General features: G+C 44.7%; 1 protein-coding gene across 1 annotated transcript in view; it reads left to right on the top strand.

Annotated features, from left to right (window-relative positions):
- CLPTM1L (CLPTM1 like) overlaps nucleotides 1-12,781 on the top strand; it is a 47,727-nt gene that overhangs the window by 26,654 nt on the left and 8,292 nt on the right. The window contains exons 10-12 of the mRNA XM_075921517.1: nucleotides 5,893-5,958; nucleotides 9,452-9,502; nucleotides 11,347-11,429. Of these exons, the coding sequence (XP_075777632.1) occupies nucleotides 5,893-5,958; nucleotides 9,452-9,502; nucleotides 11,347-11,429 (200 nt within the window). The remainder of the gene's footprint in view (nucleotides 1-5,892; nucleotides 5,959-9,451; nucleotides 9,503-11,346; nucleotides 11,430-12,781) is intronic.

The raw sequence follows: 12,781 nt of genomic DNA, 5'->3' as shown, positions 1-12,781 counted from the left end.
CTTCACCTGTATGCTACCTATAGTACCAGGCAGGAGGTCGTGGTCCCTTTGATTTCCATGCCTCCGGACACCATGCACTGCTGTAGCCGGTGTGAAGAGTCTATTTACCTCTAGTTAAAACGAGCAGGACCTGTTGGTCAATCCTGCTCTTCTTACTAAGCCCATTTTATAGCAAAGCAAGACTTGGTCGTTCTAATAGTACTGACCAATTGATTATGTATTGTGTAAGATACATACAATGCCCAATACCCTTATTTTGGGTAGATCCTGCTACTCAGGATGTTGCAAAAACTATGTGCATAATTAACATTTTTATGGCTGTATCTGAAATTTTTGCTTATCAGAAATAGAAGTACCAGTACAAGTTTGATTGTCATGTGTTCTTGACGTTTTCTTGCTGTACTGCTTAATCTCCATAATATGCAAAACATTCCTGCCTCTCAAAGCTTCCCTCAGCTGTCCTTACGTGCACTAGACTTGAGACTGTCCTGGGTTTGCTTTGATAGAGATCCGCACTGTGGTCAATAGGCAGACGTTATTATTTGTCAAGGCAGGGCAGTCCAGGCTCCCCTACAGCTCCCCAACACCCTGCCCCAAGTCATCACCCCCTCCTGTCCCAGGTCACCACCCAAATCCTCTGCAACTCCTCCCCCATCCCAGATCACAGCTCCCTCCTAGACCCTGCACCCCCTTCTACATTCTTCCCCCAGGCCAGAATCCTCCCCTGCACCCATATCCCCTCCCTGACCCTGCACCCCAATCCCCTTCCCCAGGTTACCACCCAAACCCCCCGTACCCTTTTCCCCCCAGGTCAGAACTTCCTCCCAGACCACCTCATACACTCCTCCCCCAGGTTAAAGTCCATTCCTGCACCCTACCTCCTCTCAGACCTTGCACCCCAATCCTCTGCCTCAGGTCACAACCCCCTCCTTCACCCAAACTCCCTCTCAGACCCCCACACCTTCTGCATCTTTATCCTGAGCTCCCTTTTGCACCCAACCTCTCCGTCCCAGACCTCACATCCCCTCCACAGAAAATTGCAGCCACTTGCCAAAATCTTGGAATGGCCCCCATCAGATATCATTGTCCACCCTGGTATTAGCTGTACCAGTGTAGTTTACAGCTTGATGATTCAGTAGATTTCAATTTTACTCCTAAAGAAGGACCACTGGCTTGGTTCTGTGGCGAAGGCTCAGCCAGTTTTATTGTTAGCAAAGCATTGTTACAGCTTGCATACCAAACTACAGGTTAATTAACATGTATGCCATTGGTATTGACTTAGTCAACATAATGTCCCCCCTTCCAAAACAAAGCTGCCCCTCTTGTGATTTCTCCACACACACACACACACACACACACACACACACACTGATACAAACATTATTGTGCTCCACACACACACATTGATACAAACATTATTGTGCTCCACATATTACTAGTTAACATCTTCATACGTTATCCTGTTGTTCTCTCCTTGTCTTATAAGGAGTCTGCGTACCATCTACTTTGGAATTCATTTGTTAGCTAACACCTAGTGCTTGTTAGCTAATACCTAGTGCTTGCTATTCTAAGGCAGCCTACATTGGTTCCTTTTCGTAGTCATGCCTACGTCTCCAGCAAGGTTTACAGCTACCACCTCAGTTTTCCTGCTCTTCATAATGATCCTCTGTCTCCTGGCAGCATAATGAGGCCAGCATCTTGTCTAAAGAGAGCTTGTCTTCCCTTCTGTTGAGGAACAATGGAAGGCACTGACAATGTGGTCTGAGAGGCAGCATATAGTCTGTCCCATTGTTTTTCATAGGAAATGATGACATTTTTTAAACTGGACAGCTCTTGGTACATTTTTATGAAGGTATTGTGTCAACATTTGCTGAAAGAGCTTTCAATTAATATAATGACAAAAATGTAGCATGTAACCCAAACTGGGGAATGACTTTCACAATACATATTTACAGGCTTACTTGAGGTTTTTATCACTTTGAAAGCTACAGTAAAAAGGTGAAGGATGCCTCAGGGTTTATTTGCTCTTTTCTCTTAAATTCTGATACCTTTAGTCACATTGAATAGCTCATTGATCAAAGTAATTCAATTGAGTCATTGACTTTAGTAGGACTGCTGAAGGACTAAGATACTGTTTTCATGCAATGCTCCCTGTATGCCGGGGCTGACCAAACTGCAGCTCTTTTGCAGTTAATGTGCAGCTCAGAGTCCTCCCACACACCTCCTTTTCACTGCCTACCAGCCTGCCCTGTGGCAAGGTGATGGGACTAGGGACTTCTGACAGACTGCTGAAAGTGGAGTGTTCAGTTTAAAGGTTTGTTGTCCCAGCGGCTTCTTACACTCCCCTCACACACACCCCACTTACCCTCATTCGCCCCTCCCTGCATCTCCCAGATGTTACCAGATGTCCGCTCCTCATGGAGAAGCAGTGACAAAGAGCTGGGAAGGGCTGCTGCTTTAGCTCAGGGGGAGAGCCTGGTGGCACCATAATATTAAACAGGGCCAGTGAACCCTGGCAAAAATTGAGGGGGGCAGATGGAAGGGGGGGGGACAGGCATGTGACCCCATGTCACCTCAGGTCTGCGCCATGGAGTGTGGGGTGTTGGGGCTTCAGCCCTGTGGGGTACAGCTGCTGGTGCTTGGGGCTTCTGTAGAAGTAAAGCTCAAGGCCTGAGCGCCAGCAGGTACCTCCCATGAGGCTGAAGGCCCAAGCCCTGGCACATGCACCTTGACTCTCAAACTTCTGAAGATTGTCATGAGCAGCTCGGATGGTCAGTAAGTTTGGCCACCCCTGCTATATGTATTCCAAACGTGGGTGTGGGTGCGCTTGTGCACTACGTGCCAGAGCCAGAAAATTTCTGTAGCAGTGTCCATGGACCCACATGAACATTGTCCATGACCACATGATCCAGGCAAAGTTATATGAAGCTGTGTGGAGCGATGCCCCCGTAGTTGCTTCTTACCATCACGGGGTCACGGTTGGAATCCTCTTCCTCTGCAGTTGTGATTTTGGTTAACAAAGCCCTTTAATTCCTTCATAGCCAGCCTTTTGTTTTTCTCTTTAGTGCATACTTCTTACTGTAGTGGGCGGTTAGTTCTCTGGGTCCCCCCCTAGGGTCTATGCTTGTGTTCCAGGGTTCAAAAACTCTGTTCCCTCACTCATTCTCAGTGAACAAGAAGCACCAATTCTCTTCTTACTGTCTTGTGGAGACTGATCTTGGTGCAATATCTGTTGCTCCTTCCCTCAACAGACTCTAAAGCCCACCAACTTCTCCACAAATTCCTCTTCGAGAACATACTCAGCCCATATGTGCAGTCTGATCCCAGAGTGGTGGCACTGTCACCACATCACCCTTCGCTAGCAGCCTAGTATGGCCCAGGCCCCAGATCCAGCAGCACTGGTGGTCTGGAAGAAGTCCAAGCTTGAGATCTGGAAGCACTCACATGAACATCAGTGCCAGTTCCCTTTATGGGCTCTCTCAAAGTACAGCACTCCCTCCCTGACCTGCACCAGGCTGGTTGAGATGTAAAATCCAGACTCTGCTGCACCACCAGCTGAGCTTCCTTCCTCTGAGGGTAATGAAGGAGGAGGACCCGATTGCCCCACCAGCTATCTATCTGGAAATCTCAGCAAGCGTCAGTCCATTCACCACTAGGCAGACCACCTTGTTCCTCGGCTTCTTACATGGACATTCCCGAGACCTCAGGCCAAAGTGAGTCTGTTCTATTATTAGCCCATCTCAAAAGCTGCTCTTCCCTTGTTCGCCACTGCACGTGAACCTCTCACTCTAGCAGACATGCTGCTGATGCTCCAACCGGGGTGTTTCAAGCCTGTGTGTTTTAGTCCACCAATACCAATGGCTCCACTGCTCCTAGAGGTTTCATCGGACTCCAGCACCTCCTATAAGATGGACATGTCTTTCTGTCCTGCCTCTAGGAGGTGCTCAGGCTCCCACACATGCCTGACAATGTAGGGCCTGGCACAAGTCCTACCCACCTTCTCAAGCATTATACCCCATCACCAGAACCTGAGGAGATGGAGTCCATCTGCCTCTGGAACTCGTGTCTCAGTCACCATGTTATTGTCCATGCAGCGCAATTCCCTGGCTGATGTGGTCAGCAGGACCTGGTGTCTCAATCATGAGTGGGCACTTTTGGGGGCACCATCCACTTATCGCCATATAAGACAACCACAATTTCTGTCTGTTTCTTTCAAGAAGTGCAAGGGCTTGACTCAAGCCAGAGTAGGGAAGGCTTCTTACTCTCTTTCCCCAGATCCTCCACAAGATCTACCAGGACTATGCCACAGTCATACTAATAGCCCATTCTGGCCCTTCTAGTTTGGGTTTCTCAACCTCCTTGGGCTCTCCACCTGCCCAATTACAGATCACCTCAGACAGGACCAAGGCAGCTATCCCAGTCATGGCTCCCTTTGCCTCACAGCCTGGTTTTTGGTTTGGGCTTCTGTACAGACAACACTTGTTCACCGTTGGTGCAGCACATCCTTGTACACAGTAGGCAGACCTCCACAAGAGTCCACTACATGGTAAAATGGAAATATTTCACCTCATGGGCTTATCTCACTCTTGTGACCATCTCCATCGCTAGCCTCCTGGACTGCTTCCTGGAACTTAAGACCTCAGAGGTTAGCCTCATCTCTGTTCAGGTCCACCTAGCAGCACTGAGAGCCCCCCTTCCCTCTGTGACTAGTCAGTATTTACCCACCCCACCACTGCTTGCTTGCTTCATGGCCCTGCCAATGTGCAAGCCTCCCCCCGCCGCCCCGGGACCTCAGTAGTGTCCTTTCTACTCTCACCAGACACCCATTTGAACCTTTGTCCATATGTTCCCTCTCCATGAAACTTCTTATGACTATCACTTTTTCTTGGTGGGTCAGCAAACTGGTGATCATGATGTCCCCCAATCCCCATACAGTCTTACCGTAAAGACAAGGTTTCCTTGTGCCTCTTCCCCAGAGATGGAGTTTCACTTTCTGTTCGTCTGTCCTAAGTCTCACACCACTCTTGCAGACAGCCCTCTGTATTTCCTGTACATCTGTCATGTGCTGGCATTCCCTCTTGCTGGAACCCACCCCATTTATGCCTGCCCCACATCTCTTTGTGGCCACTGTGGATAGATCCAAGTGCCAATCCCTGCCCTCGCAGCGCATCTCAAAGTGAATCTCTGGATGCATCCATACATAAAATGTGTTGTCCAATGCCCTGCCACTAAGCACAACTACAGCGCATTGAACACAGGCGCAGGTGGCCACATATGCCTGGAAATGTCTGCTAGAGAGACAGAACATCTGCTGAGCAAGTGTTCTGTGTATACTTTCACCGCCATTACACTCTCAACTGGGGGGCGATGGCAAATGCAGCCATGGGCCATGCTGTCCTTCAGACTGCAGTGCCTCTTGCATCCTCACACCTCCCTCTATGCTGATCACTGTTTAATACTCATCCACATTTTGGAATACACATAGGGACTGTCACTTGAAGTGGCAGTTATTTACCTGTAACTGAAGGTTCTTCAAGATGTGTGGTCCATATTTGTATTCTAGTATCTGCTTTCCATCCCCTCTGCTGTGTGCTGCGCTATTCAGATTTCAGAGTGACTGGAGAAGGCCTCACCCCACACTGCTTCATATAACCTTGCCTGGAGCACATGGCTCATGTAGGTTGACAATCATTGTGGCAGAAATCTTTCAGCTCCAGCGCGTGGCACACGTGCACCTACATTTGGAATGCCAACAGGGACCACATCTTAAAGAATCTCCAGTTACAGGTGAGCAACCTCTTCGAGTCTAAGAATTAGTTTTGGATATTCGTTGTTGTGATTAATAAGTTCTTCTTTCTTGATTTGTAAACATTGTATATTTGTAACTTACAGCTCTGGAAAGTGAAGAAAGCCCTGAAAATGACAATTAAATGGAGAGACATGAAGCCAGCAATCCAGGTGCAGTACCTTTGCTCTTTAATAATGACTAGAGCTATTGAGCTTTTTGCTCCCTCCGAGCTTAGCGAACAGTTTACTTTAAAATGAAATGCAAATAAACAAAATATGTAGAAGTAAAATATAATGAAGTATACAAATGCTGCTCTGTTGATCCATTTGTATATTATTTTATAAAGTTGCAGAAGTAGCTACAGAATCACAGCTCAGTCTTCCTGTATTACTGCTGGAGAATTGAAATGCTATTTACTACTGAACTAAAATTACAAGAAGATTAAGTCATTGTCTGTAAAATAGATAATTCTCAGAGTTCTTACCCCTCAGAGTCCCTGTGTGGGATGTGCCTGACACCAGAGAATTCAAGTGGTGTCAATTACTCTATGTAGCACCCTTGCTCTTCTCACACAGTACAGGTATATCGAGCAGTGTGGATCAATAGCCTCTCTAGTTCTTGCTTAACACTGCATGGACTAATTTTCTGTTTCCAGTATCGGGAGCCCTTCCTTCTGTCGTCTCTTTCTTCAGCACTGCAAGCACTTCAAGTTTCATCATTTTGTTACAGTAGTGTACTTATTGTTAGTAATTTTAAAGTAACAGGTATAATTGGAAATAGGTATAATCCCCACCTCAGTGAACCATTTAGCTTCCCCAGATCCTCTGCACCAGATTCTCTGCACCAGATCCTTTTCAGTCAGTGATGACCACTGCTGCTTCTAGGTGCATATCTGTAAGTCCTTTCCTAGCTGGACCCTATAGACAGAACTTGTCTGAAGAAGCAACTCTAGGAGAAAGTAGTGAGCCCTTCTGCCATTTTATACACCTGCCAGACTTCTAGAAAAGTTGAAGGGGATAATATCAGGAAAAGGATGGAGGGGAAGGGAACAAACTTGGAAAACTCACTGAGTGGTGGTGGTGGTTGTTATTTTTAAAATTTAAACCCTGCAGTTTTTCACAATTCTTTCACCTAGTGTCAGCCGACGGTCAGGGCAGTGTGTGCGTGTGTTACACCCAAGTCTTCAACTGCTGAGACACAAAGTCTCGTTGCAGTGGGCAGCCTAGGAGGCTGGAGGGCGCCCCGAAAAATAGTTTAACGTCTGTGACTTTACTGCTAGGACTGGGGTCCCGTCGCAGAGGGCAGCCAACAGGCTCTCAGACGCCCCGAGTTTATAGGAAGAGCTTATTACACCTTAGATTTCAGCTGCTAGAATTCGTAATTCCTTCGCAGCGGGCAGCCTTAGGGAAAGACTGAAAGGTGCCCCAGTGGATTTTGCCACCTGGGTGTGACACAAATCCAAACACCCAAGCTCTCCCTATATCTGTCCCTAATGACTGGCTGAAGTTCTTTTAAATTGTGCTTGGTTCTGTTACAGCAACTGAAGGAGTCAGGTTAAAGCTTAAACAGTTACTATTTTATTGTTACAGGGTAAACTTAGTTGTTAAATGCTACTACTGTGTTACAGATAACACAGCCACTACAAAGGACAGGACAGAAATTACACTAATAAGTCACTTACAGGTACCATGAAACCCTTTTGGTTCTCTGAGCTCTTATTAAATGCATGCAAAATAGACACATAGCAGGTATATTCTCACCCCCGCGTTCCAGACTTGGTGTGGCCAGCATCTTTCTCTCAATCCCTCGGGAAGAAGTAGGACGAGGTTGGGCGTCCCACAGACCTCGGGAGATAATCAATACCTGCCAGCAGGTATAGATGATTGGAGCTCAAATGGGGTGGGCTGCTGAACCTCTTTTTATACCCCTTGGGTCATGTAGGCTTCTTCCTGGTCTCAAGTGGCCAATTAGGAAAAATGGCTTTGAATGCCAAGTTTCCCACGAAGGGTGCAAAGCATAATTTACACCTGGGAAAATGCAGACAATGGGCTCCTCTGGTATGTGATGGGCGAAGATTCCTCTCCTGGGACAGTGCAGATGTGTCAATTACTGGTACTAGCCATCAGGGCAACGGGAGGCCCCGGGTCATCAGCTAGCCCATTTACTGTCTGGTTTCTGTTTATGGTAGAGTCAGGGACAGGCAGCACACCTGCGTTCCCAGGGCATCAAAGGCTGACTGCCTTTCTCTTGCTCTCTGGGGCGAGGGGGGGGGAACAAGATGGGGTTCGTGGAAAACCAAGATGGGGTTTGTGTCTGGCTACACCTAGCAAGCCATCCTTTCTGTGGAGCTGGCAGTGGATGTGTCCTGCTGGAAAATGCCATTGGCTGTGGAGGAGTGGGGAGGGGGAGAGGGATATTTTGGTTTCACAAACAGTGTTCATTGCGTTGAATTTGATCAGCAAATGATGTTTTATTCTGTGGTCTTGCTCTTCTTTCTTTATAAAATATAAAGAAGACCTGAAAAGTGTATTTTATCAAAACTTTCTTCTTGCTAATGTTATACATAAAAAATATCAGGAATATAACTCTGGGATTCTCTTGCTTCTCTGGGGGACATTGTTCATGGATCTCCAATATAGGCGAGCTCACGCCTTAACTGAAAAATGAGTGGAGCTGTTTAACTTGTAATTGGTAATTATTTTGGTCCCAAATGATTATTGGCCATTAAAATAAGACCAGGGTACGATGATGCTTTAAGGACCTTTATGCCAAACCAACTGAATATGAAGTAATTTGTTTTATAGAGTTACCTAATTATGTACCTTAAAGATCATAATTACGTCTTTAAGTGTAGTTTGAGTTAACCAGTTTCTTTATAAACAATTGTACAGTCAGTGGCTGAAGGATTCATTTTTCTGTCTGCATCAGACTTCTGGCTGTAAGTGCTATATGCTTTTAAGCATTTATAGATTTGAACGAAGTTATTTATCTTTATGAGCTTAGCTTGAATCAGTGAAACTTTATCCAGCTGCAGTATATCAATGGACTCTAACAGATACTGTCTCTTGAACCTTTGTAGCCTTCTTCTGTTAAGAATGGTATTGAAAAATGAAAAAACTTAAAAACAACAACAAGAGATAGTCTGGTAGAACTTTAAAGACTAAGAAAACATGTAGATGGTATCATGAGCTTTCGTGGGCATAGCCCACTACTTCTACACTCCAGTTATCTGAAGAAGTGGGCTGTGCCCATGAAAGCTCATGATGCCATCTGCATGTTTTGTTAGTCTTTAAAGTGCTACCAGACTATTTGTTGTTTAAGTTTTTCTTGTTACAGACTAACTCGGCTACCCATCTGAAGCTATTGAAAAATGTGTTGTCTTTTGATGCTTCATGTAGTATTTAGTAGAGAAATTCCAGAGCCAATTTCTCACCTGAGGATAGTGCTTAATATATTGCACCTTTTTATTTTTTTTCAGTTTCTAAAATTCTGTTGTTAGTTGTCATATTCCTTGTTTTAGGTTGCAATTAGACCATTTGATTTTCCTTTGAATTGTATGATAGTCCTGGTTAGTTTTCCTAACAAGCCAAGTGCTGTATTTTTCCCTTCTGTTTTGTTTGTATGCCAGTTATGATTACTTGTCTCTCTCAAATCTAATAACAGTTTGGTGCATACGATGAATCTGAAAAGAGAACGGAGGAATATGATACCCAGGTAAGACACAAACCAGTAATGTTGTTGATATTTTTAATGCTCATCTTTGGTATTTTGAGGCTCCTGTGATAGATATTGCAACCACACAAGTGTCTTTGGGAACCGTATTGTATTAAGTTTATTTATGTTTTATTTAATATTGTATTCAGTTAGATATGGGGAAGGTTACCACAGCTCCTCCAAGAACTACAAATAAAGGGAGTGATAACTAAAGTCTTTGTGGATTGTAATAACCTTTAGTGACATATAAAACTCCATGGTGGTTTACATATATGGTTCAAATTGGGTTTCCCAAAGACTAGGAAAATCGCTTTTGAAATATCCAGGCTGAGTTTGGGGAGGCTGCCTTTCTTTTATTCAGTAGACAGTATTATGGATTGTAGGAGGACCCCAATCCTTCCTGAAACTTTGGGCAACTTTGTCTTACTAAGGCCCTATTAGATATACCAGAGTCCTGGTATATTAAATAAGCATGTCAGGACTACTTAACTGTTTCCTCTGTGTACTTTTTTTGTCCTTAAAATAAATGTACTCTGTCAAGAAAGAGTTGTGTGATCACTGGTAAAAACAATGTCGTGCATGGGCATTGGAGAGAGAGCAATATCCAGGAGCTGACCATTTAGGTAGTCTGGCTTTTCTCGGGATATAATGAGTTTTTTGAGACATAACCCCAAATCAGGAGGGAAGGTCTCAGCTCGAGAGGCAATATCTATGGTAGGGATGTTAAATGTAGATTGTGACTAATCAAATAGTCAATGCAGTTTGAATTGACTATTCGATTAGTCGATAAGGACACCTCCATCTTTAAAGTGTAGCAACAGCCCCAGGGCTCCATGCAACACTGCCGCTTTGAAACGCCGCGTGCAACCCTGGAGCCAGCTGGGACTCCAGTCCCCAGCTGGCCCCAGGCTGCACGCGGCATTTCAAAGTGGCAGACACTGGGCTCCACTAAGATTAGGAATCTATTTGAGATGGTATTTCTTTACAGAAAGTAAAAATACTAATCTGTATTTTTTCTTCTTTGAAGATATTCGATTAGATTCCTTTTCACCGTGTACTTTTAAAATTTGATAGGTTAAAATATGTAATTACCAATTTTAACCATCCAGCTTCCAGAGAGGAAGTAAATAGATGCCCAAATTATAGTCTTGAGACTAAAAGCTTGACTGAAGCTTTCATATATGTTAGAAATATATTAGAGAAAATTTGCCTCATTCTAGAGGGTACTAAGGCGTTGGCAATTAATTTATATATGAAATACATCCACTGGTATTTATCAAAGGGCCAAAAACTTTTAGAGTGAGGAGAATTCTTATCTATCTTGTACTATAGGAGTACAATCTAAAAGTACAAATCTGGTGAAGCTGTTAAATTTTGAGAGGCAGACTTGCAATTAAGAAACTTTCTGAAGATATACATCTCAGTGGGATATCCCATATTCCCAGCCTCACAGAACTTAAGGGCAGTGACATTTCTGAATTTTAACTATTATGTTAATTGGAATATATCAGGAAGCTTTTCCTTTGTTGGCTTGATGGAGCTGACCATGGAACTTTGAAATGGCACCTTAGGCACTGTCTTCCTCACCCTGTGTTTCTGGTCTGCTACCTCCCACCCACTCCCCAGGTGCGTAATGGTCTGAAACTTGCATTGGGAACACCCTCAAATGAGGGAATCAGCTGAGATGTCTATCTTTAGAATTCACAAGTACAGATATGTACGTTATTTTGCATGCAAATAAACAACCTGCAGACACTGTAAGTTCAACTTACTCCCTTGAAAAATTCTCTGAAATATAAACTGATACGCTAACGCTAACTGAAAAAAACATTTTTTATCATCAGGCTATGAAATATTTGTCCTATCTACTGTATCCCCTGTGTATTGGAGGAGCAGCTTATTCACTACTGAATGTGAAATACAAAAGGTAAGGTGCTATAAATTGTTATAAAATAGTTAATTAAATTTAAATGGCTGATTACCTTTTAATTACCCTTTTTTATGTTAACTGATATGTGATAATGGGGTTGCAGTAGTCTTTTGCCCTAAGGCATATTGGATCAGTCAGGTTGGTAGTATTTGAGCATTGCTGTCTGACAATCTGTTTGAAGCTTAGCTTTAGAGATGTTCACATTACAGCCCTATTCTCTGTTGTGGGGTTTGTGATATTGGATGCAAGTACAGGCAGTCCCTGAGTTACGCGGATCCGACTTATGTCGGATCCGCAGTTACGAACGGGGTTCCTCTCCCTGGTCTCCAGCAGACCAGGGAGAGGAAGCAAAGCGGTGGAACACGTGGGCAGCGGACAGGGTTGTCCGCTGTCCACTCGCTCCGAGGCTTGGCTCTGCTTTGCCCCCCCCCCTCCCCCCCGTCTGCAGCAGCGAGCCTGGTGGTCGGCAGGGAGGGTCTCTCGCTGGCGAGGGGCTAGGGCCGTGGCAGGACTGGAGCCGGTGGGGTGGGGCCTGGCTCCGCTGTGTGCCACAGCCCTTTACATGCGGGCAGCCCGACGCAGAGTATTGCCGCAGTTCCCCCTCCCTGGCAGCTCTCTGCTCCTCTGCCGGCTGGCAGATTGGATGGGGCCGCACCATCCGTAGTGCGGGCTTTGGCCAGTCCATTAGAACAGCCCACCGGGCCAATCTGCCCCTGCACTCTCCAGCTGGCAAACTCTACTCACCACGGGCGAGTGCATTTGTCGAGCCTTGCCTATAACATTACTTATTTCTAGCTCTGTGCTCATTCCACTGAGCATCTGTTTTTGCTAGCTTATATTTTTCCCAGTCGAATATCACTTTATTCACTGCTCATGTTTCCAGTTTCTGTACTGTAAGATTCTTTCTGTTCATTAATATTATTTGCAATTTTGTATTAGCTGCAACGTAATAATCCCTACAGTGTCTCCTGTTCCAGCCCCCATGAATACACATTTATCCTTTGTTTTTATGGTCCTTTACTGCATTTTCATTGTACAATAGCATTCCTTTAAAGCCAATTTGAATGAATTTTTCAAAATCTTGAAAATTTGACTTTGATATAGCTCCTGACTCATGCAGGACACACTTGAAGCACCACGTGTCACAGTAAAACACTTCAAAATACAGAATAATGCGCCCTCTCAAATGAAATCTTATCAAATTAGTGGTTAATGAAATATAAAGGAAGTGTCACTTTGGTTTTTAAAAGTGGTGTTTTTCAAGTCTTCAACTTGAGTCTCTTCCCATGTTAAAACATTGTCTAGAAGATCTTCTCTGAGTTTTTCATGAGTTTAGTGTTGCATTTTGG

This window comes from Pelodiscus sinensis, chromosome 2 (genome assembly GCF_049634645.1).
Source record: "Pelodiscus sinensis isolate JC-2024 chromosome 2, ASM4963464v1, whole genome shotgun sequence".
In the NCBI taxonomy this organism is placed as follows: Eukaryota; Metazoa; Chordata; order Testudines; family Trionychidae; genus Pelodiscus; species Pelodiscus sinensis.
Note: the sequence above shows the minus strand (reverse complement) of the source record. Positions and strands in the feature narration are given on the sequence as shown.